Genomic DNA, 26,261 nt, shown 5'->3' with positions numbered 1-26,261 from the left:
ACTCCGAAAATACTGCAGTTTAAAGTTTTTTACTTAAGACCTGAAATCACGTACAAAACTGACAATTTAAACAAACCCATATCTCACATAATCAACAATATGCCAGAAATGTTGGATAATAGCTAAAGGATAGCTACGTAAAAATGTGGTTACATTTTTTTCTGATTGTTTGCAGAAAAATACCAGGACATTAAAGTGACTTTGAAGATAGTGTTTTATTCATGGTTGTAAGTGAGACAGAACCATGATTTAAAAAGTGAGTTTTTTTCCCAACTTTTTAGATGAGATAATGTGATGTGAGATGTTTAAATTATAAGTAGTTCAGAGAGAGAGAAAGAGGTTACAAATCAGCATATTTGTATATTTATAACTGGTATACTGACTCAAAGATATACCTTGAATACAAGGACACACTGGAGCTAAAATAAAAATCCAAGGTTAGTCACTCAAATGACAGTGTACACTCCACACATGCAGTCCTTCAGGAGTTAGACATTCAGCTTTTATAAAGCGCCATTTTCCTTTACTGTTAATTAAAAGGACGGATCAATGAGGTGAAGAAAACAAAAAAAAACTCAGGTAAGAAAGAGAAATGCTTCAAGACACAGATTGATAGCTGTGGTACTATAGCCCCTTAACTTGAAGTCTGCTAGAGCTGCAATGACAAGCATTCACACACACGACTAGATCAACCGTTATGTCATCACTGGTGTACACCACTTCTGCTTCTCATCCTAACATGATAATGTGTGCACATTCTTCAACGACATCAAGATCAACATGGGAGTGTTGTGTAATAAAGGAGAAGGGTTCACAGTGCTCTCTCACAGCAGGTCTTCATGGCTCCATTTACCTTGTGAGAAAAACCAGTGAGGAAAGACATCAAAATAACACAAACCATTCTCAGCATTTCACAGGCCATTTTTATGACTTTGACAGAAACAAGAAATCAAGGAGTCATTTAAAAACAATGCAATCATTACAATAAATGAAGATAAAATCAAAGTGAGTTTTTTTTGTTTGTTTGTTTACACATTCCTTCATAGCAAAATGGCTTCGAGCCAGTAGCAAATACACCTTTTACTTGGACAAGCACAAAGTTCATAGCAAAATGGCTTCGAGCCAGTACACTTTACACTTGCAGGGATCACTCCCACTTCACTGAGTCGTGCTGAATATCACCATCTCTACACTGTCTGCAGGTAAGAGTGCAGATGAGTGGTTCTCATGAATGTGTCTAAACTACTGAAAACAACAATCTACTTTGAAACCAAACTCAAAATCACCTGTTGTCATATCTGTAAATTAAAGGACAAATCCGACTATTTTTTTGAATGACATGATGCTGTTGTTTGAAGTGGAGTTCTCTGGAAAAACATGTTTGTTTGTTTTTTTCAAATAGACAATTCCATCCTAACATTTGCAACTACTGCCCAACTGTTATATGGAATGGGGGAGGGAGAACTTTTTTTTTTTTACATAAATATGTATATCAATATATAGTATTCTCTACTTCTATATATATGCTCAAAATATCAGTACATATGCAAAGCAACATTTACAATGCAACACTTTTTGCCTATGTATTTCACATCTATAACTCTGGAAGAACATATTTCTCTCCTTCATATGTCAAATATGGATACATATGTTACATCTAATGTTATTATTCTGTTGTTTTGTTTTATTGGTGGCTTAACATGCACAGTGGTGTTTCATAAGGAACTGGCAGTGTTGCAGAGCATTTGTAATGACATTTTGAGCATCTTAAGAAGTTACACCAATATTTCAAAAACTCAGTTTTTAACAGTTAGGTCATGCTAACAGTTAGGGGAATTTAGTTTTAACACCATAGCTTTGACATGACATTTCTGAACTCCTTTAAACAACAAATCTATGTTAAAAAAAGGGAAAAACAATTCTCCCTAAAGTTGTGTTAAATGAGCATGGATATTTTTTATAATGATTGGTGTGACTGAAGCTTGATTACTGATGAACTAGTTAATATATTGGATTATGGACATGGTAATATAGATTAGCAGGCTTCACAGATACAAAAAAAATAGCTGTACTGTATTGCTCCTGACCTGCTAACATGTGATGACCTGGACCCACAGCTTAAAGTAAAATAAACACAAAAGTTATTTGTATGTCTGTCATCAATTTAGCAGGAGTAAAATGCAAAGATACAAGCTTCTCTGTCAGTGTACGTGTAAGACCCAGTGATACAATCCCATTACTCTTTAGTGGTTACGACACTTTAGTAATACTCAGGTTGAAAAGTCCTACAACCTCACATCAAGCCTGAGGGTGTGTAGTTATAGACATGCATGAAAGGCCGGGCTGAAGACTGACTGCATCACTCACTCACAACTAAAAGCCTGTAATATTAAAAAAAGAGAGAAACCTTTATGTTTCATGTCATTTTTACACTGTATACACAATTGGCACACACTAGGAAAAATAGGTTATTAGGCCAAACGACAACAAAAAGCATAACTGTGTGTGACTGTGGTATGGTTAAAGGGTGCAACAACTGCTGACAGGAAGCAGAAAAAATATCAGTGGAGGGGGAGGAAGAGGAGGAGGACAATATTGAGGACCTATCCCACCACCTTCAATCTAGGAATCTGTCTTTTTTTTGTTTTTCTTTAGGAAGGATGGGGTGCGGAACTTCTTTTTCTTCTTAGAGGGAGATTTGCTGGGGGACTCCTCCCCCTCCTGCTCGCCAGCGTCAGCTGCTTCCTCCCCATCAGCTGTGTCTACGGCGGCAGGGGCGGAGTCCTCGGCAGGAAGTGCCGGAGCTTCGAAGGGGTCGTCAGGTGTTAAATCTGGTAGGGTCTGTCTCAGGGTGGCCGCGTCACTTTCATCCTTGAAGCTGGGTTCAGGCAAGGACTCTGGTGGGAAGGGAGGGAGGAGGGGAGTTAGGGATCTGTGAGGACAAACTGGTGGAGCTGTACAGATGAGCAGAAAACCTCATCACAGGTGAGATGGGCCACAGGATAGACGGTATAATCCAAAGAGTTTTGACGGGAGACACCAACACCCAGTATTCAAAGGCCTAACAGACATTTGACTTCCATGATCGACTGCTATCTTTATGTCACCACCTCCACCTCACCTTATCCCTCACCTTCTCCAGTTTTACACCAACCACCATTTTGTCCACTCATACCACATCCAATCATTTTCACAGAGTATCTTCCTCTTTTCTCCTGGGTGGCAGTTCCATCTCTAACATCTATTTCTGTTCACACGTTTGAACCATCTCAACCTCATCTCTCTAACGTTAGCTCCAACATGTGTTAACTTAAGCTGTTCCTCGGATCTCCTGATTATGAATCCTGTCCACCTGGTTCTCTGTCCTTAAGACACTGTCAAACTCCCATTATGTAAACTTGTTTACATAATGTACATCTATATTCCATCATGTGTTTGTCCCTAACAAGACAGAGCATGAATTCCAGCCACTGTGAAGATGGCTTTCCTTTTAAGACGCCCTTCCTGATGCAACTTCACCTGGGAGTGTAGACAAGGTGAAATAAAAAATGATTTACTTCCTTAATAATTCCTGCAACTGGTGTTAATTCATATCTGACAACAACCACTAGTTGTGTTGTGAAAAATTTGATTTAAAACAACAATCAGTTTAACACAGATGGATGATAAAAAACACTGAGTAGCAGCACAGAGTAGCAATGCGTTCTGAAATAGAACATACGACAGCAGAAAGGTCATGTGGTATCAATATACGCAATTCCAACTAACAACCATCTCATGTGACATTCATCAGTCTGTCGGACACCACCCCTCAGCCTCATCTCTACCCTTTTTTCCCCCAGTCTATGTAGTTAGTGTAAACCACCCCTCAGCCTCATCTCTACCCTTTTCCCCCCCAGTCTATATAGTTAGTGTAAAGCTAAATGCTATTCTAACTTCTTACCGTCTGACCCTAAATAAAACACTGAAATGAAACACAATCATCAGAATTTTCTCTTGACAGTCAGGATTTATGATGTCACTAGTTGCAGTTGTTTTACCTTCACTTTAACAGGGAAAACTTAATGAGGACAGTTCCCTTGCTCATTTGCACCCTGTGTACAAACAAACAAACATGAAGGTCTACAACAGAAAACAATGGCTTTCAGAGGTTTGAAATGAAAAAGTAAAACCACACGAGTGAGGTGGCAGAGCGCTGTCAGGGGTGGGACGGAGGTAAACAGATTCAAAGCTGGTGCAGCTCCACGAGGTCACACATTAAAGTGGATTAGTGAGCACTGATCCTCTTCAGATGTTTCACAGTAAAAGCTAATACTGCTCAGGGTGAATTACATTACCGGAATTTCTGTTTATGACTACCGTTGCTATGAGTGTTTATGTTTCAGTATATGACATTTCACATTAGACTTTTATGTTTCAGTATATGAAATTTCACAAAAGACTTATATATGTTTTCTTCTTCTTCATTATGCATTTTTTTTGGCTGGTGCAACTTATACTCCGGTGTGACTTATAGACCAGAAAATATGGTATATATGACCATTTAAAAGGTAATAGTTACCAACAAGGCTAATACAACACAAATATCTACATGAAAACCTCATTAGGGAGTTTTTGCCCAGACACTGTCTTAATTCTGTCCCTGACTCACACAGCACGTCAAACCACAGCTACAGACTCACACTGCGCAAAACAACTGGAGTTCTATTGTTTCATTCTGCTCACATGCTCCAGTGACCCAAGAAAACACCACACAACAGCAACAGCCATTACTGTACACCTGGTGTCCGTCAGCACGGAGATGAGGCCCAGCAGATCACCACAGGTTAGATGATGAAGACTAAACACCACACAAGCCAAGCTTTGAACTTCAACCGTCGGTGAAGCCAAACCATGTGAGTCTCAGCAAAGCCAATCAAAAGCAACAGTTAAAATAAAACACTGAGGTACCTGGTAAAGGACTCGTCTGGAAGACAAACAACATTTAAAACATTTCCAAAGCGTTACCCGACACAGTATACGTAATCTTCAGGAAAAACATGAATATACACAGTATACATACAGTTTTGATATAATGAGAACATGTGCAGGAGGTTTGGTTACTTTGGTAGTGAGTGTTTGGCGGGAACAAGAAGGGTTACCTAACGTAAAAAGGAACAGTTGTGAGGTTTACTTCAGGAACATCCTCCATTTCTGTCCTTTTATTAAATAGGTCTTCAAGGTCTAATATCACAGCCCAAAAAGAAAAGTCATTTTGACTTTTTTCAGAAATATCATAATTCTTCAGAACAAAATGGAGGAGCACTGAAATAACCCCCACCTACACACACAGATTCAGAGGAGCTCCAGATGTTAAGACACAGGGAATAGTCAAAAGAATTAGTTTGAACCAAAACTCAGCTCAGCTTTGGAGGCCATGCACAAAAAAAACAAAAACAAAAGAGGCGAGGTAGATGTTGAAACACAGGCATGGAGGTTGACAGATACAAAGAAGTGGTGGCAAGGAGGTGGAACAGTACATACTTACTATGGCAACAGGTACTCTTTTGTACTTCCATCTCCTGATTGAAATCGCAGCCACAAAGAAGAAAAAGCACAAGTAGAAACAAATGTCTATGCACATCAAACCACAGGCACCAAGTTCAAATTAAAAAAAAATGGAAATAAAATGAAAAACGAGGGGGGAAAGAAAAAAACAACCACAATAAAAGAATGGTTGGCAACCATTCTTAGTAGAACCCCAAAGAAAGATGAAGAATGGAGAGAAGAGGATACTGTACACAGAGACATGTTATATAAAACCACATCTGTGTATTAGATTACACCTGGAAAAACATCTTAATGTATACTTGAGCCAAATATTCTGAAATAGTCCTGCGTGTATCAGAGGTCAGTTTGAGACAAACCTGCTTACGTAGGTGTAATCCAATAGTAATAAAGACCAAGAGGGTGACAGGGAAAATAAAGGAGCAAAAACAGACTGTATTGTTTGCATTGGGGTCTATGATGGAGAACAACACATTTAGTTCACGATTTCCTTTCCTGACAATTTGTTTTGAATAGGTGTGTGTCAAACGTGTGGGGCAGTGATCGTTTATGGTACATGTTTAAGTTGTTTTCAAATTAAATGTTTTTTTTCTGGATTGTGTTTTATCTTTTTAAAGTATAGACTTGATTACTTGTACATGGGGTTTTATTTTAGTTATTTTTAAAAAAAAGTTATGTATTTCTTTTTTAATTTGTTCTCTGTTCTGGATAACAATAATAAAATTGCTCCATTTCTCCTTTTGCAAGAAGATGAGTAAAATTGATCTATAGTGGCTTCAGTTTGTATTTAAAATACAGTTCATGAAGCTGCTGATGCACAGTTTGGATTAAATGTATAGATCACTATCTTGTACTCCAGGTAATACTATTTTATGTTTTGCCTTGGAAACATAAAAGTGTCTTGTTGATATTTATCCAATCCCTTTATTGAGACTGGTCACATGCCCCATATTAATTTGAATGTAAAAAAAAACACTAGTTATACTTTTCAGGTGTCAAAGCTGACGTAGTTGGTGTTCAGGTGTTTTTTTTTTTACATCAATTTTGCCATCCATGCCTTTAGGAAGTGGATGTGGTTTTTCCCCTTCAAGTTATCCATCTCTTGGCATCAACATGTTTTAATGCCTTCTAACCTCTTGGCCTATTATTACAGTGAACACATCACAACATTTGTAGTAGTATTATTAAAGACCACAACATCAACAACAACAGACCCCAAGACAGACAAGTAAATGTAAAGTGCAGGCAGAAACCTCCGCATTCCTTGTCTACACGACCCTAGAAGGAAAAAAATAACACAACACCCGGCCATGCTGACTCAGACCAGACTGGGCCAGACCAGGCGAGTGTGTCAGGTGAACCTACCTTCTTCTACTCTGACTGGAGTGCTGGGAGGTGTGTAGGTGGTTTTCTGGCCTTTAGGCTCCTCCACCGGCTCCTCTAGCTGCTCTGGGTCTGAAAGGAATGAAGAAGAAGAAAAGCAATGAGTTTTTATTAAGACTAATTTAAACAAATAAATAAATAAAATCAGAAGAGAAAGTGATCTGTATATTTTGGAATATGATTACGGTCATGTGTATTTTTGAGGATCATTGTTGGGAGGTGAAGAGCTGATTCGTTATGTCACGGCTTGTACTGACATTTTAACTGAGATAAAAATGCAAAAAAAAAGGAAGACGTTAATGACGGAAAAACACTGCAAACAAATCCCAGTAAGATCAACCTGTACAGTATCCCAAACAAAACAAAACCACCATTGGTTTTAATGGAAACCAGTAAAAGGCACACGTGGGACAGTGAAGGCTAAAAAGATTTCTTTTTATCTATAGTGGCTTCAGTTTGTATTTAAAATACAGTTCATGAAGCTGCTGATGCACAGTTTGGATTAAATGTATAGATCACTATCTTGTACTCCAGGTAATACTATTTTATGTTTTGCCTTGGAAACATAAAAGTGTCTTGTTGATATTTATCCAATCCCTGGTCACATGCCCCATATTAATTTGAATGTAAAAAAACCCACTAGTTATACTTTTCAGGTGTCAAAGCTGACGTAGTTGGTGTTCAGGTGTTTTTTTTTTTACATCAATTTTGCCATCCATGCCTTTAGGAAGTGGATGTGGTTTTTCCCCTTCAAGTTATCCATCTCTTGGCATCAACATGTTTTAATGCCTTCTAACCTCTTGGCCTATTATTACAGTGAACACATCACAACATTTGTAGTAGTATTATTAAAGACCACAACATCAACAACAACAGACCCCAAGACAGACAAGTAAATGTAAAGTGCAGGCAGAAACCTCCGCATTCCTTGTCTACACGACCCTAGAAGGAAAAAAATAACACAACACCCGGCCATGCTGACTCAGACCAGACTGGGCCAGACCAGGCGAGTGTGTCAGGTGAACCTACCTTCTTCTACTCTGACTGGAGTGCTGGGAGGTGTGTAGGTGGTTTTCTGGCCTTTAGGCTCCTCCACCGGCTCCTCTAGCTGCTCTGGGTCTGAAAGGAATGAAGAAGAAGAAAAGCAATGAGTTTTTATTAAGACTAATTTAAACAAATAAATAAATAAAATCAGAAGAGAAAGTGATCTGTATATTTTGGAATATGATTACGGTCATGTGTATTTTTGAGGATCATTGTTGGGAGGTGAAGAGCTGATTCGTTATGTCACGGCTTGTACTGACATTTTAACTGAGATAAAAATGCAAAAAAAAAAGGAAGACGTTAATGATAGAAAAACACTGCAAACAAATCCCAGTAAGATCAACCTGTACAGTATCCCAAACAAAACAAAACCACCATTGGTTTTAATGGAAACCAGTAAAAGGCACACGTGGGACAGTGAAGGCTAAAAAGATTTCTTTTTAGGACAGGTTAGCGGGAAAGCAAGAGGACGACACCACTATTTATGTCCACACTCAGGACACTCTGATTGGACACAGCGTCAATAAATGTTAATGTCACTCCAACACACTTCAACGGTGTTTCCCATTGACCTGAAGCCCGAGTGTCCTGGAAGAGAGGGGATGGGCCTCACATCCTCTCTCCTCGGCTACTCGTCCAATCAAACTGCAGAAAGGTATCAGGAGCGTCACAGCTCTGATACCTTTGGACCACACATCAACAACAGGGGGTGGGAAAATAATCAAGCAGAGGCTTTGAGATTTGGAAACTGTAGGGAGGGTGATTGCACATCATTAAAAAAAACATCAGCAGACAGCAACACACCCCCCTGCCCCCCAGAAAAAAGAAAAGGACACAGCAGGCGGGGAAGCCCAGACTCCCAGTGCAGCAGTGTGTAGTGACATGGACCAGGACTGAGCAGGGGAGAAGGGAGAAGCGAAGGCCACAGTAAGCCACGACTCTGAAGGCTTCATCTGCTGTACCTGCAGCCGCTTCTACCACTGTCGCCTCCTTGGTGAGGGCTCGCAGCACTGCACTGTGGAACTCCTTTTGGGGGGAATCTGGACCTGTAAAAACCTCGTCTGCGGTGGAAAAAACATCATCCGCTAGAGTCCCCGCAGAGCCAGCACCGTGCTGAGCCAGCACTGCCCCACTAGAGCTCTGATCTGAGGCGGGGGTTGGCAGAAGTTTCTGAACACCGGGAGAGTCAACCGTAGACCGACGACATGTGGAGACAGAGGAATGACCTCTCTGCAGTCTCTCAGGCTCAGGGCAGGATGCACCGGAAGAAGATCCCTTCCTACTAGCATCTTGTCCCTGCACTGTGAATCCAGAAGTAGGTGTGTGTGTGTGTGTGGAGGGGGTGTGAAAAGAAAACATCACAGCATGGCCAAATGTAGAAATTGTAGAAATTTATCTGACAGGTTTTTTCCCCCTCTTTGTTTCAAGTATATTTTAAATATACCTGTTATCATTCTTATCATAGTTCAATAAAAACAGCACAGCAAGTCAACACTGACACACAACAAACCAGAACGTACTGTAAAAAAGCTCACAGGACCCCTGTAGCTCCAATATGCCGGCTACACAAAGAAACATCAGACACCAATCATTTCACTGTAACTCGTTTCCCCCGCTCAGAACAATAGACACAATACAAATGTCAAACAACATTTTAATGCGCAAGTCTGAAGTCGAACTAAGCTTTATAAAAAAAAGATATAACCTATAATAATGGCTGATTTGGCACAGGTTTCACAGGTTAAGTATTAACTGTAGGAGGTGACTGAAGTCACTGAAAATATTTATTTACTGGGAATGTCCTGATCTGCTTTTAAACCCAGCTGAAACAAATAATTGACTCAATTTTCTTCAGGAAATGTACTGATTGCAATTATGCCTTTTGTGACACAAAACACTAGGATTGCCTTAAAATACATGGAGCTGTGTGAGAAAAACTATATATATTTTAGTGTTTGGATTAGTGTTTGGATAAAGCTAACATATTAAATCAGATGATTTGCCAATGGCTGATGTGATAACAATAAAAATGCCAGCGTTTATCTGATACTTGAGATCAGGATGAGGACATTCCCAGTAATATCTAATTATGGTTTTGTGTATTTCATACATAAAATAATAGCAAATATACACTTTGTTGTCAGTCTACAAAATGTTCTGTTCTCTTTTTCTGCATCACTTGGAGTCTTTACCTTCAGACCCTTTCTGTTTCTGCTCCACCTCCCTGCGGTACGCCTCCAGCACCTGGTCCGTCTGCATGGTGAAGGGATTGGGACCCGTCTTGCTAACGATAACTTTGGGCTGGTACTCCTTTTCAATGATGGCCTTGGACGCAGTCACCAGCTCCCCCTTCAGGACACAGAAGAAATTAGAGGATGTCAATTGAATATAAATGAATAAAAAAGGAAATTAGAGGATGTCAATTGAATATAAATGATTAAATAATAGAATACTAGTGTGTCAGAAACAATGCACACAGATTATAGATAATAAAGTAACAAATGAAAATAATATTGATTTTCACCCGTCATGGACGACACATCACTTAAAAATGAACAAAGTACTAACGAAGCCGTAGAGGGTTAATTTCTTCATCATTCTATCTGCAGACTGGTTCCTAAATGTTTTGGTGCCCACGTCTGTTGGGTGTGGGGGGAGTTAACAGTAGTCCCAACTGTTAACTCCCCCACACCTCTTTGACACATTCACATCCACACAACACTGTAATTTCTGCAAAACCGATAGTCTTATTGATCAAAGGAAAAATATTTACAAAACCAGTGTGTGACAAAAAAAGAAAGAAAAACAGCAATGGCCCCACACCCTCATAGTGGGGCCCGCCCTCCGCTTTGGGAAAACTGCATCATGGTATAACTGCTATGTAAGAGCAAATAGTAAGTTTTGGAGAGCAAGATTTATATCAGTGTGACTGGGTGATATGGGTTCAGGCCAATCAACAGTTCCTGAACATTATGTAGGCTGAAAACTGTGAAGTAACTTGAAACTTGGAAAAAAAAAAAGACTTTTTCATTATATCTTTCAATATATCATCATATATTCTTGGCTGCAACAAACAGAAAACCAAACACCTCTGGATTCAACAGTGTTCCAAAAACATCCACTAGTCCTAGAAGCCCAGGTTAAATGATGTTAACTGAACCAATCAATTATGAGTTACTTAGTCAATGAAGCCATGGCACAAGACACAAGCTACAGGTGGAACTGGAGCATTAAGTACCTTTCTAATCGATCTAGCAGGACTATAGGACCCCTCGGACACATCAAGGCCATCAATAGTGTCTGTACAGTCAGACAGAGGGGCGTCCTGCAATAGTAAACCCAGTGAAGTGGGTGGAAGCACAACCCAGCTTTTCAAACACCAACACAGTCTGTAGTGGTCTGACAGACAGACGTGGGTGTGTGCAGATGTTTACACACACTTTTGCTCACAAACACACACACACAAACAGAGGTGGAAAATTATTATTTTTAAAACTCAATCGAAAAACAATTACCAGACTATTTTCTGGACTATAAGTCGCACCTTTTTCCACCCATCCTATGGCTGCGTTTGCGACTTATACTCAGGTGTGACATATATTAAATATATAATTTCACGTTTGTTATTTTCACACTGATGGCTGCTAGAGGGCACCGGTGCAACTTATACTCCGGATCGACTTATATATGTTTTTTTTCCCTCTTCATAATGCATTTTTTGGTTGGTGTGACATACTCTGGAGCGACTTATAGTCTGGAAAATACTGTACCAGTGTTTTCAATGTAGCACGATACCCTGGGAAAACATGATATTGCGATATGCTGCAATGCTATAGGCACGATAATATACTGTGTGGGGTTTTTTTGAGCAATTTAATTGTAGGAAAACTGTCAATGCAGTAAACACACAATGGTGTTACATGCTTAACATCAGGTTAGTAAAATTAGAACAGAGGGATCTATATTTGTAATGACAAGAGAAGAAATGAAAGCAAAATAAAAAGAGCCATCGCCGCATATATTTGCATGTCCTGTGATAATAGACAAAGAATAGTCAATACAAGGCTGTAGAATGTCAATATGGTATTATGAAACGAAATATTGCTATATGTTACGGCAATGATATTTTCTTACAACCCTAACAGAGATATCTATCCTGTGATCACAACCCAGATCACAAATGCAGATCTTGCTAAAGTCCAGGTGAAACTAGATATATTTGTCAGCCATTTCCACCTCTGTGCTCACACACACAGACACACAGCAATCATACTGTACATTAACATGGATGATTCATGCAAAGAGGGAGCAGAGAGAGTAGGCGGGTGTGTAAATAGCAGAGAAGCAGTTGAGAAAACAGCCAGATGCATGCACTGTTGAAGCCAGAGGGAGTTACGGGTTCATCAAAGCATCCTACGGTCTGACACTTGACGGTGTCGTCAGTGATGTTAAACAGACTCGTACAATTACAAAAATGCATTCTTCTTAAATTTTCAGGTATTTTGCTTCCTGTGGATCTCATGTCCATTTTGTTTGAGCTGAGAGGCCATCAAAAAAAAAACACAGTAAAATCATGCTACCTAAAAGAACCTAAATAAAAAGACACTAATGTATGCCTAACAATTACAATATTTGTAGAGAGAACAAAGCACATGCACAGAAATGACAAAGACGTGACGAGGTCTGTAAAAGGTCATTTACAAGATATTTGAAGATACCAAAATGGCTGCAAATGCTGATACAGGTAACTTCAGGTGAAAAAAAAAAAAAGGTTTGTAAAAATAATTCATGATAATGGAGACAACCTGAACTGGCATGTCTGAGGTTACCCCAACCACATGCTACTCACCTGCCACATTGACAATTTCTGTGGTTAGAAAATAATGTCACAGTTACAAGGTCACACCATGCTCAGGGAAACAACATGGGGGAGACATTTCTCCTATTTGTAATAAAGTTTCCTCTTCAAGACTGGCGGAGGAGAACTTCACACAAAAATATATTCCAACAGTGCAGGGTTGTGGTAAAGCATTGTCCCAGACCTGGACTGAACATATGAACTTTTTGGTTTTTAGCTCAGTCGAATGTAATTACTGTTTCCTCATTAGTTTTAATCACATGTTCATATCCAGGTCGGGTTAGCTTCAGCAGTGAGGTGTTCATGTGCCGGGCTCACACACTGACCTGGGTATAGGTGCGTTCCACCATAGTACCGGCACACAGAACCTGAGACTGCGGGCCTGCAGTCTTTATGTCCTGCAGGTTCTGCTCACGAATCTGAAGATTAAACACATTTTTCAAGACAAGAAAAAAAAACCACAACCAAATCTCCTTCTGTGTCCACTGAATTCTCTAATACCTTAATACGCATTTCCAGGACTTCCTTTGGGTTGGTGTTCAATGGGATGAACTGATTGGCTACAGCAGCCTGACGGACACCGTCTTCCTTTGACCACTGTAAACACAACATAATGTGTTGAAGAACAAACACAACCAAATCTGCTGAGTGGCGTGGAAACGCAAGCACAAAAAAAGTTCAGACAAAGTACGATGCAGGCTTCACAATACAACAACATGCTGAAGTGAAATGAACAAAGGTGGGGGACATTAAAAAAAACTTTTGAATGTAAAAAAGTGGACCAATGATGATGAGGAGCACTCAATAAAAAGAACACATCAAAGACAACAGTTCCCTATGATATTCCCAAAGTACCCTCACTTACTATAGCTGAACCCATCTGTCACTTTGGCAACACACCTCAGGACCTTCTAATGGTTTTTTTATGTTCAGAATCACAGCTCATCTACTTTTCTGCCACATCAGACTGCTTAAATACCACAGTTAGGTTCGTGACATCAGAATAATTCTCTAGTCTTTTTTCTTGACACGAAGCCAAATTGATGCTTATTGCTTTCAACAATCAATTACAGCAATGTTGTAGCTACTAAAGCACGGAAAGCACAAATATTTGATGAAAAGTTTGTCCCCTGAGAAGAAACACTTATATTAAACAAGTATATATTTAAAATCTTGTGGTACAGTTATTTCTGTCTTATCGAGTAGGGCAATTAGACACTAAGATGTTTAAGGGCTGACTGGCTGGTAGGTCAAATAAAGTCAGAAACTCAAACATTACAGAACTTGTAAAATTCCATAAATGTCTCTGATTTTGTCATCACATCCTTTATCAAATGTTACAGAACAACTTTGTTCTGAATCCATTTTATTGATAATCATTTGCACTACCTAAACATCATTACACACAACAACCCACTTTGTCATCATCATTGACGTACTATCAAAATCTAAACCCAAACTGAAGAAGCACACAGATAAAAAACATTAACTGAAAACATCACAGAATGAGGAAATGGGTGAAAGATTAAGAGGGAGAGAAAGGTGAGGGTGTTGGCGAAGGTGGAGGGTGAGGGTGAGTGAGTGAATGAGACGATGAGGCTGGCTTACGAAGCGAGAGTGGCAGTGAGGGGTGAGCTGGCATCACCAGTCATTTCCCAGTCTGATACACAACAACAAGGACGACATAGATAAAGAGAGAAGAGACACCCGAGGACACTCGTCCACGTTGGAATAAAAGAATGGCTACATCTGCTGTCACAAAGCTATGACATTAACACACCTACATTTCTGTCTTGTGACGATTGAGACCCTATAACTGGATTTTCAATAAACTTTAAAAAAACAAACCTGGAAATGCTCAGCATGAGTGAGGGAGGAAATAAAATCTGTTTGTTTTACACCAAACTGAATGAGCAGCGCATGTATAAGTAAAATAAATTTTTCAGCTTCCATGCAAATGTTTACATTTTTCATCAACTAAATCGGCAGTGGAAAGCAAAAGCTCATGACTTTAATTGTTATTTTGATGTTAGCTAGTTAGCAGCTAAACCAGGGGATAATGAGGAAGGATTTCTGAATGGAAGCAGCTGGGCTGAATTGGGTTGTTGAGTATGAAATGAACATGTAAACACGATATACTCACTGAGATTGAGTCTCACAACACAACATTTCCTACTTTCCCAACAGGAGATAATTGATTATAAAGTCAGGTTTGTAGTTTAAACGTCCTTTTTTTTTTTCTTTCCTAAAACAATACTTCAATACTCATGCAGGTCTCAACAAATTCAAAATCATTTTCAGAATCAAACTGAAACCAAAAGTTTAAAAAAATAAATAAAACTGGAAGCAAAATCATACGACCTGTAGCAGTTGCAAAATTCAGAATAAAAATAGGTAGTAAAAAAGCAGGCTGCCTTTGCCCTTATGCTGAGGAGATATTTCTATATTGTGCAACATTTTTAATTACATACTAAATAGTTTATAATATGTTCTCTTATTCTTATGTTGCAGCAAGAGCATGCTGTCTGAGGACTGGAGTAATGTCATGTCAAATCTCTCTAATTTTACAACTATTTTTCTTGAGCCATTTCCTGTCCTTTCCTGGCCTGAGCGAAATCATCAAGATGCAGATATTTAAAAAAAAAAAAAAAAAAATCAAACTAAAGAGCACGAATTACAGAGTGAGCAACAATGTGGTGTGCAGGAGCAACATCATGGCCTCCTGTGCACACCGGCCTTTTCCTCTTTGAGGACTCATGCCACACCCCTGCTTGCTCCTCTGGGAAAAAACATCAACACCAACAATGCATTTGGCTACTACTCGTGCAGTGAGGCATGCTGTGGGCAGCTGGCCTGGCATCATGAAGCATTAGGAGACCAGAGGGTTAAAAAGATGGTCAGGAAATGATCCCAGCCATGTGACGGAAGAATTTTACAGAGCAGAGAAAATGTGTTTAGGTATTAGGCTTCAGAATCAGATTTGAAGCTTGCCAGAAAGAAGAGGACAAGATTATCAGAGAGAAACAAGGCTTCTCCAGTCATGTCCACAGAGGACAAGATTATCAGAGAGAAACAAATCTTCTCCAGTCTATGTCCTGACTGATCCCAGGTGCTCAGGATGCCGACCACCTACCCGAGTCCACCATGAAGGCAGCTGTAAAATTGTACTATGAACAGTAAGGTAGGCACAGACCAAGCAGTTGGTTATACAGCTTGGCACGCAGACACCGGACGAGAGAGACTGCAGCAAGGGTTTGACGTGATCATGTGTTATGTTCGTCCACACCTTAGGCTTCGACTTGGGACTGCTGCCGTCAGGCCCGTCCTCGCAGGGCTCGTCGGGCCGCCCGCTGGAATTTACCCAACGGGTCTTGTCACGCTGGCCACGCTGGAAGCTGTGTTTCAGCGGGGAGCGAGCGCCCGAGTCGCTGTCGTCCCCATATGAGTAACCACCGTGGGCAGAGGGAGCGTTCTCCACATCACTGTATTTTTTACCTTTGTCTCGCAATGCGGGGCAGCGGTAAGGATAACCTGTCCTGTAGCCCTGGAGAAAAACATGAATACAGTGTTTGATGTACAGTGAGGAAAGTAATGTTCTGCCAATCCATTATACTTATAGTTAAAGGATGCCTGGCAACAGAACCAGCAAAAGTTAAAAACATTTACTAATCACTGATTACTAAGACACTCTTCTTGTGGCTCAAATGAACATTATAGTCACTTTAAAACTAGTTCTGCACCAGTGCTGCTGCTCTGGACGTTGTACCTACCAGGTTGTCCAACATTCTCATAAGAGCTTCAAACTCCTGCTCCCCCACCTGCCACTTGGGGTGTGTAGAGGACCCCTCACCAACGGGCTCGGGGACCTTTGGACGTGACTTGTATTTACTCGGGTCCAGCATCACCAGATTATCGGGCCCACCAGCACTGGCCAGTGTTCGCACCTGCAAACAGGTAGTCGGGAGCACAGGCAGAAAGAGAACAGACAGAGATCCAGAAAACAGAAGGTAAAGGTGAAGACGTGAGGACAGACACAGAAATACATTTACCAACAGCACCATACACACACACACACACACACACACACACATTGAAAAGACAGAAGACAGACAATTATGAAATGTGCAAACATACAAAACTATAGCACCAAAAAAGCATGCTATATACAATGACATTTGCATTTAAAAGGAGACATATTCATCCAGAGATTCATATTTCAAGCTCAGGGTCAGGAGCACAAACATGATGTGTTTTTTTGCTGAATGAGATGTAAGGAGTTCAGTGTTCACCTACCTGGATCTCACAGGCAGTGATCAAGTTGTGGACGTAAAGGAATGCTTCCTCCACTGTTTCACCGACAGACAGCAGCCCATGATTCCTCAGGACCAACACCTGCAGGAGAGGAGAATGTAAAGCCACCATCAACCACATATATACGGATAAAACACAAAGACAGTTGTGACAACTCTATACGTCTCAAAAAGTTTTGACTGCCTTATTGCTACTAGGTCTCATAAAGTCATACGTCAAACGCAGAATCAGAATTATTCAATGTCGTTCTAACAACAGAACATCCATGAGATTACGATGAAATTTAGGTGCAATTATTCCTGTGCATTAAAGATGATAAATAAAGAAGACAGGCAATATTAAAGTATAAAATATAAAAGGTAAACACAATACCAAACAAACAAATTGTTATAGGTTTACAGACTAGGTGAGTAACTTTACTAGGAGTTTGCCGAGCTCTTGCTCCAGGCAATAAAACAATGTGGTTAATACAGTAAACAGATTAAATTAGCAAATATACTGTAGTCAGCAAATAATTAAATTAGCAAAGCATTAGTGAAATCACCATAACACCAAATCTTACCTTGCTCTTAGGCCCAATGTTTCTCTGTATGTCTTCTTTTTCTCCTTCATCCACCACTATGCCCTGGTAGTCGTGGTACCTCACCTCGCCCAGAGACAGAGCCTCAGGTGAGATGGGCAGAAGACCACATTTCATGGCCGACACCTGGAAGCAGACAAGGTCCGACCAAGTGAGACGGGCTGTTTTCTTCTGATCATGTTGGTACTGAGCAGCACTACTGTGTCTACATCGTCTCTTACCGCAGCCCCTGCAGATGTGTGTACGTGGACGATGCAGTTGACATCGGGTCGCGATGCGTAGATGGCAGAGTGGAGAGTGAAGCCAGCCTGATTGACCCCCAGGTTGGTGCTTCCCCGGTCCACAATTTCACCTTGAATGTTTATCTTCACCTGGAGGTTGATATTCGATTTTCTACTTAGTTAACACAGACAGCTGAACAGAAAGTGAGCAGAGCTTTTACATCAATAGCTCAATGCAAGAGAAAACGTTCTCCTGCAATACAGCGTCAACTTATGTAGATACAAATTTATATCAATGTATCAACATATTTTAATGACTTAAGAGATTATTCAGTAGATGAATGTAAATAGGGATAATTTCTTTTGTTTATAGAAAATGTTTAAAAATAGTATAGACTCACCAGACTGGAGGCAGTGACTTCACTGAACAGAAGCCCAAAAGGGACAATAAGAAAATGCTCTTTGTCAGAGTTCACACGAACCTGCAGACCAAAGGACAGTTTCAACAATACTAGTTAGTTGGTCAGTTCGGGGTTGTAACCAAACCATGGTTGATTGTATTTAAATGATCTCACTGTGAGGTGGTTGTAGATGAGCTCAGACCAGCCTAACAAATCAGCTAGACGGTAAAAGGCAGCCAGCTTGCAGCGAAGTAGCTTCTCTCCTTTATCGTAGGAGATGGAGTCTGAGCCCCTCAAGTCATTGACAGGAGTCACCATGCCTAAACCTGAGAGGGAAGAGATGGAAAAAAAATGTTTATCGAAACAGAACATTGAGGCGACAGACACAATCTAAAGTGTATTTAACACTAACAGCAAGACAGAGAGGAAAATCCCTACTTATTATATTATATTGAATATTTACAACTCCAACTCTGGGCTCTTTGTGCAGAAACTGACTCCTGCGTAGCACTCTGAATTACTTATTGTGTGCACAGACATAGCAGAGTTGGGGTCAGAAGGTCAGACACACAAACACAATCATTTTTGTCTGCTTACTCATGTTGAGTGCTGCCATGCCTCCCTGTGGTGCAGCAGGATACATGGAAGGCATACTGGTGGTCATGAAGTCTGCGATCTGCTGCAGAGCCAGGAGGCTGGTGGGGGTCTTCCCTTTCTTCAACTGATCCTGGATCATTGTCTCCAACTCCTCACAAAAGGCCTATGTGTTAAATGTAAGAAGCAAAAACAGTACAAGAAACATTAGGGCAAATGTTAGACCCTATGTCAACCAGCTGTCGCAGTCATAAGTATAAATGGCTCTGTCCATTACTTAAACTCAATAACTTCAAGGATATATCATGTTTAATTATTAATACATTTTATTTTAAGTGCTACAGTGTTTTTGTATTTCTGACCGGGCTTTGTAGTATCATTGAGACCCTCTTCTTCTGCTCCATCATGTTAAAGTCCTGCCTGAGGTCGGGCGCCATGTTCCTTTCTCTTTGGTACTCCGGGCTGCTTTCATCCACGCGGTCAAAGTAGCGCTCCTTGTGGGGAGCTGTAGTGGGAGGGGGGGCCGTAACAACCCCGGCACCTGAATCACCATTCATCCTGGGCTGGCCTCCTGCACAGGGGAGACAGACGGGAGAGCCAAATGTTGCTTAGGATACATTAAAAATAACAAGAGACGCACGTTAAATCTGACATTTTGGTTTGGTTTGGTTTGGTTTGTTTAAATACATATGACGATTTTCTTATCACATGAGCTTAAACAAATTGTTAGTCCTAAAAGCCTTTTACAAAGACAGCACTCAGTCCTTCAGTAGATCATGCCACTACTCTCCCCAGTCCTGAGAGGTTTAAATTGATCGCCACAACTTCCTGGAATCACAGCAGCACTCAACTCTTAGGTCTGGGCAAAGGAAAGGAGGACAATGACTGGACTGTTCTGATGACCTTATAATTAATTATTAAAGCAAAGAAAAATGTATGATCAAACACCAACCATGGGGAGCATTGTCTGGTTGGTTTTATATGTAGCACAGAGCTCTGTCGTCTGAACAACCTGTACACCACAGCCATGTGACTGTATATGTGAAGCCTAATAGGTTCATAAGGTGGTTTTAAAATATATTATAAGTAAAATAGAAAATTAATGTTGACTATGAGGAAAGGGCTCTCAGTAAAACATGTCTTTTTAACCATCTACTGCAGCATTTTCCTAAATATGGATCACAGACCCTGAGTGGTACCCAAGGGAATACGTGGAAACGTTTCATATTTCATTCTTTCAGATTTAACTGTGTTGAAACACTGACATTTTACAAGGTCTGGACTGACAGCCACACACACACACAGCTTTAGCATTGAAATAGGTTTCTGTTCTGATCTGATGTCAATCCAACTAGGGTGGATTGAAGAAAAGGACTCCAGTTGTCAGTCAGCACTCCACTCCAGCAAGACACCAGCAGACTTATGACCACAGATAAATGTGAGCGTGCAACCATCCATGCCTGGCTAATGGAGACTGCACTGGCAGAAACTGATGTAACCCGCTCGCCTGCATCAATACAAATGTCGGGGCAAATCTACCATGACAACCCCAGTCCAAACCAAAAGCATCCAGTATCACACTGAGAGCAGACAGACCATTCCTCTGTTTCTGTCCCCTTTCGTTGGTGCTCTTTCCACAGCATCAAACCACAGCATCAACAGTTTTAATACATCTCAGATCACTTTCTTCAGTTAGGGTTACTGTATCTTCATGTTGTTAACTTAAGAAAAATGATTGTAACCAATTGTAACTGATTGTAACCAAAAATGCACTTACATTAGTGAGGTAATATGAACTGATCGGTGTCAAGAAGACACCAGAAATAGGCACACTACGGCTAGGGTCAGGAACGGCCCACTGGGCTTTCTAACCCAATCCTTCTGATTCATGCATTACAACAAATTGACTAATTTCTGTTGTTGCCACTAAATGGCGGCTGATGTTAAATGTGCCTAATTATCTTTGCAAGTTTAGGTTTATTCTTGTGCATCTTATTAATTTTATTTTGCCAGCAGCAATCTGTACATAACCTGTGCGTCGGTCACTGCATCACAGTGTTGATCTTCTCCTCTTTGAGGTAGGACGTTGCTGACAATTTTTCAAACTTGAGGTACAACAACAATAACTGCTGTTGTAGGGGCGACAGGCCCATGTTCAACATGTATACAAGGCCACTGAGCATTAAGACTGACATTTAGATCTCACTCTATTTGCTTTGATGTGTTTGATGTCCACTGTTTGTGTTGCAATCTATGTTAAAATTAAAGAACGCTCACAGGAGAATGAGTGAAAATGAGTGGCAAAAGTCACATTGTTGTGTGTATCACTCTATCAGCATTTTACTTATCAGCTTTATTCTTAATATTATAAAAGGTGAACATACTACTAAATATAATCTGAGAATAACAACTGAGTGTCCACGCCACTACAGAAAATCTAGCCACACCTTTATATTAAAGTCTGTTCTCAATAATCTACTTCGTTTACAGTCGTTTCATTCTGTAGGACAATTCAACCAACAAAATTAGCTTCCATTGGCCTCACATAATCTTCAACATTCTCAACTTCTCCTGTCTTAATCCCTCTTATCAGATATGTTCAGTAGATGTAGCAGCTCTGCATGCCGCTGCTTCTCTTCACAAGTATGATCACCATGGAAACCAAACATGTCTCAGCGACACAGGAAAAGCCTTTACAAGATCAGTGTTATGTAAGAACAGCTGGAGGCCAACACTTTACGCATGTCTGTCAGAATCACTAGGCTCCATTACCAGCATTACTGACTTGGCAAAATCTTAAATATCTTAGCGATTTATCCTCTTATTCAGTGACTGAAGATCGAAAGGAAGGATTTCTAAGTGCCCATCGGACAGAAACAGCCCCCCCCAACAAAAAAAAAAAAAATCAAGCAGAGGTCATGGTCTTCATTGGGGTAGAACTAATGTAGACAAATACAAGCCCTGTGCCAAACGTCAACAAGACTTGGCTAAGTGACTGACCCTACCCTCCGACTGTGAATTAGCTTTTTAATTAGCATTTGTATGTGTCTTCAGTGATGTCAACCACACGGCTGTGAATACTTGAGTTTACACTTGGCATTAGAATAAGTACTACAGAACACTACTCATTTCAATGTGTGAAAGTGAAATGAGGTGTTTTAACTAGCAGCAGGAAGAAACCCGAAAACCAGTACTAAAAATATGGTCACCATTAAATTATAGCCCACATACAAACCAGTATGACAAAACTGTTAAAACAGCACCAAAAATTTGTGAAATGGATCCAAACAAAGAATATCAAACCTCTATATCAAATATTCCGGTGATGAATAATATAACCATTACAGAATTGTTGAATTAAGCTGCATTTTTTTAGTGCACACTGCACTTTTTAGCAGCACCATTCTGGGATTGAACCGGCAAATCTTGCGCCAACTTCCATCCTTGAACCGCAACAGCCATTTACCAAGTGCTTTGTGTGTGATACTGTAGCCTGTGAGCATGTTGATGGCGGATATGCAGAATTTCCTTCATCTGAGTCAAAGTTCAATGTTGAACTTTCAGTGACACCACCCAGTACAGATGTTTTCAGTCTCCAAACAGACAGCTTTGAGGACCCCGCCAAAAGAAGACACACAAGACCTTCCACTCTCAAATGTTGAGTAGCTTTTGGGAGAAATTTATGTTTCAGATTTTCTGCACATTTCCCAGTGATATTGTAATTCCCCTCAGAGAGACAGAAATGCCACAAAAATGTTTTCCCCTCGACCGAGCCTTTCAATTCAGACCCATTTGCCTTTTCCAATAATATGCCAATCAACCAATAGTTTACACAAGGAATACTGTGTCTATGAAACGAAAGAAAATGTCATTCAAGGCTATTGGTCTTGACAGTCTTTCTATAGGGCTCTATGCACAACTGGTGCTACTAGCATTTAGCAGGCATGGATAGAGAAGCCCTCCAATGGAGCCTTTTATATCTCCAAGCTGGATGCCTGTCATTACTAGAGGAATCCACAAGCAACTGGTATGTGTGAGTGCATGTGTGTGTGTGTGCGTGAGTGCGTGCATGTATTACAAACCCAAACTACCCCTAAAGAATGCTTTAGGTGTCACTTTAACACTGTCACGTTTAAAGCCGTGCCCCAGACCAGTATTTATAAGTGGTATCACTTTACGGCAGACAACCTGAAATACAGCTGCAACGAAATCAGGTTGCTGCAAAACATTTCTGACTTCATTATCTGTTGCTAACTTCCACGGCAACAACTGCATTGTGTTGGAGTGTCGACAGTGACCCGAGGTTTATCTGGCTGTTGCATGTCATACAGGATGAAGTGGTGGACGATTGCCATCTGAAACAACACACCACTCCCTATGCTGTTTCCCCTCCCCTCATTCTCTGGTTTGTATTATCAAGAAGACACTTGCCTTTAGATTTGTGCAAACATAATAAACATTGATGTGACCCCTAAGGGGCTTTTTTTTTCTCCACTCCATTTTTACACTTGATAATGAATGGTCCTTCGAATTGCTTGAACTTGGTTATCTGGGATTAGCACAACAGTGACTGGCATTATTGACTCTGTAGCTAGAGTTGCTAATGTTGTTAAGCTGGGTTGATGTGTTAATGCGATTCCTGCCACATCGGACACTACTTGATGTAAATTGACAAAAAAAGAGACTGTTGTCCTGGGACTATATTTCAATTGAGATGAAAGATATGCATAATTTGAGTACCGAGCTTGCATGCTAAAAAACTGCAAAGCATGATATGGATTTCCATCAAATTACCTTTGAACATTACGCCACTTTGCTAAAAACAACCTAAGAGCAGTGAAAACCCTGACGTATGATTTGTAAATGACTTCAGAGAAAACACATTACTGTCACTGGGTTATGCTGACTAGTGTTGGACTTATAAAAAAGGCCCTTTTGTCCATATTAAAATCAAATATTTCAGCATCGGCCTAACCAGACTGGATAATGTAATTATGCAAAAACTAAATACACTAAATACACCACAATTCCCCTGTGCTTGTAAAGTGTAACTGTAAGTACAAAATGTCTGCTTTGAGAAAAGAATGATATAAAGAATGAAATGAAATGAGGAACACACTTGCAGCTGCACTGCAGTCGAGGGTGTGGGTGTAGCGAGTGGGAGTAAAACAAACGTGTAAATGTCCATGTGTAGTAGATTGGGTGTATTGTGAGTTGAGAGGGGCAACATGGAGCCAGGCTCTATCCACTGGGAGTTTTGCTCACACTAAACATGATTACGAAATCAAGGAAATGACCATCATTCCAACCAACATTACACCGTCAGATACTTTGGCAGGACTCCCAGTACATAACAGCAAAGGACTTTTGTAGCACTCCTAAACAAAGCTGAACACAGTTAACCTTTGCAGTTTAAGAAACCAGTTTACTGGTTTACAGACCTACACGCATGATTATTATATTTAGTTTTCATACAGAAGGCTTGAATTTTACCAGTAGGAAAACCTACAACTGTGGGCTACTTGTCCATTTCTTCACTGGTTTTAAATGACTTATCTTGAAGTTAAAGCAAGGAGTAATGCTGTAGCTACAGGTGATGCAGGTATATTCTCACTACACATTTTTAGATATTTTTCTACTACTATTTCCCCCTAATATTCAAGTATTAGTTTAGGGGCAATTCGATTTATATTTTTTCACCATGCATGTGAAAAACATCCAAGTAAACTATCAATGACAATACAATAATATGATTAGGTTCACCGATCAATGAAATGAAAAACGTGAAACGTATGTACACGATCACCACCGTGGGTATATCATCTATGCCTCGTTTTTTACAAATAAAACATCTAAAGCATATTTTAATGGTAATTCTCATGTTAATTCATGTGAACTGGTCTCTTTTAAAATGAATTACTTTTTCTGTTTTCTGTAGGCTCTTTTTTATTATGACTTCTACCCAGAAATATTGCGACAGACTGCAAAAAAAGGGCAAAGAGAAAATACAGGAAGAGGGCAGTGTTGCAGCAGATGAACACACCACTATTAACCCATAGCGGCCTGTTGATAATAATCCATGGGATTACCTTTGGGTGATTCTATTATTTCTTTTACGTAAACTCCTGCACAGTTCGACTTGGATAGAAATGTCAGATGTGCCTGTTTTATGTAACGAATTATGACGTTTTCATGCGAAAATTACAAAACTTAACGACTATTTTTTTTACAACCATCTGTTTGCGGGACACAGTGCAGCTATCCGAGTTCGCACAGGAAATGACTCCATCACCCCACAGATAAATACAACCCCGATTCCGCTTCTCCAACACAAGCCCATAACAGACCCCTTAAAGAAATGCAAATATAGTGCAGAAAGACCAATACAACTGTATGCAGTGTTAAATATATAGAGACTACAGGAGATCTGCAAAAACAAAGCAACACAAGGGGCCTGGAATCAGAATAGCAGATTTTCGATTCCTGGAGACTCATGACACACCCGCTTAAAAAACAAACTGTATGCCCCAAGGTTGTTTTTACTTCTAACGGGAACATTTAAGGCGACAGCGAAACAATACAATGAAATGTATTATTCGAATTCATGGTGAAGCCTCAGTGCTGACACCCACACAGCATTGGCAGCATATGAGCAAAACAGGGAAGGAGACCACACGGAGACACACTGGTGCACAACAGCATTTAAACACACACATTTGCCAATGTAGCAAAGCCCAACTTTGACAGGCAGAAAGTATAGACAGTCTTACAGCTTACCCTCTCTTTCCGTACGCGATGAAATATTCTCAGTGCTCAATAGTATATGACGCTTTTCTGCCTTTTTTTATCCCGATCCTGGTGTTTTCAGAGCAGGTTTATCTCCTGGAGTTCGTCGTCTCTCCCTCTCTTTGCTAGCCCCGCCCATCCGCCATCATCCAACTTGGGTGCGGCAAACGAGTTCATTTACGGACCCTCATTGGACGATTGGAGTCATGTGACAATATCGTGGTTTAGAAGGAGGGAAGTAGTTGGAGGTACGAGCTGTATGGCTCTGCCCCCCACGCAAAGGGTTTGAGTTTGCTATTAAGAGCTAACGAAAGTGAAGGAAGGATAAGACATGCTACTAATATGCGTGTTTATACTCTGTTCATTTAGCCTCAGGCTTAAAGTCGAGTTTTTAGAATTCCAAAAAAACAAACTGTGGCTAACGGACGTCATTTCATGTAAAATCAATGATCTACACAGAGAACCCCAACTAAAAAACGACCCGCCTACCGACAGCCCTTCACCCTTTAACCTCGACACCCCCCATCACTTCGCCT

At 40.3% G+C, this 26,261-nt stretch overlaps 1 protein-coding gene across 13 annotated transcripts in view; it reads right to left on the bottom strand.

The window, feature by feature from the left end:
- Positions 1-1,333: 1,333 nt before the first annotated feature.
- Positions 1,334-26,261, bottom strand: part of add1 (adducin 1 (alpha)) — a 103,204-nt gene continuing 78,276 nt past the window's right edge. For 2 of the 13 annotated variants that reach the window (XM_025062126.1, XM_025062134.1), the window contains 16 exons: positions 19,302-19,510; positions 18,943-19,105; positions 18,520-18,671; positions 18,346-18,426; positions 17,945-18,094; positions 17,706-17,849; positions 17,126-17,224; positions 16,603-16,776; positions 16,026-16,376; positions 13,334-13,429; positions 13,159-13,251; positions 10,167-10,323; positions 9,495-9,536; positions 8,937-9,275; positions 7,960-8,049; positions 1,334-2,897 (listed from right to left, as the gene is read on the bottom strand). In XM_025062126.1, coding sequence (XP_024917894.1) covers positions 2,623-2,897; positions 7,960-8,049; positions 8,937-9,275; positions 9,495-9,536; positions 10,167-10,323; positions 13,159-13,251; positions 13,334-13,429; positions 16,026-16,376; positions 16,603-16,776; positions 17,126-17,224; positions 17,706-17,849; positions 17,945-18,094; positions 18,346-18,426; positions 18,520-18,671; positions 18,943-19,105; positions 19,302-19,510 — 2,615 coding nt within the window. In that variant the 3' untranslated portion in view covers positions 1,334-2,622. Of the gene's footprint in view, positions 2,898-4,040; positions 4,095-4,950; positions 4,967-5,523; positions 5,562-7,959; positions 8,050-8,936; positions 9,276-9,494; positions 9,537-10,166; positions 10,324-13,158; positions 13,252-13,333; positions 13,430-16,025; positions 16,377-16,602; positions 16,777-17,125; positions 17,225-17,705; positions 17,850-17,944; positions 18,095-18,345; positions 18,427-18,519; positions 18,672-18,942; positions 19,106-19,301; positions 19,511-25,716; positions 25,952-26,261 lie in introns of those variants that run through there. The other 11 variants (XR_003051690.1, XM_025062129.1, XM_025062131.1 and 8 more) reach the window with 11 other exon arrangements.

The sequence above is a fragment of the Cynoglossus semilaevis genome, chromosome 14 (genome assembly GCF_000523025.1).
Source record: "Cynoglossus semilaevis isolate Cse_v1.0 chromosome 14, Cse_v1.0, whole genome shotgun sequence".
Taxonomy (NCBI): domain Eukaryota; kingdom Metazoa; phylum Chordata; class Actinopteri; order Pleuronectiformes; family Cynoglossidae; genus Cynoglossus; species Cynoglossus semilaevis.
Note: the sequence above shows the minus strand (reverse complement) of the source record. Positions and strands in the feature narration are given on the sequence as shown.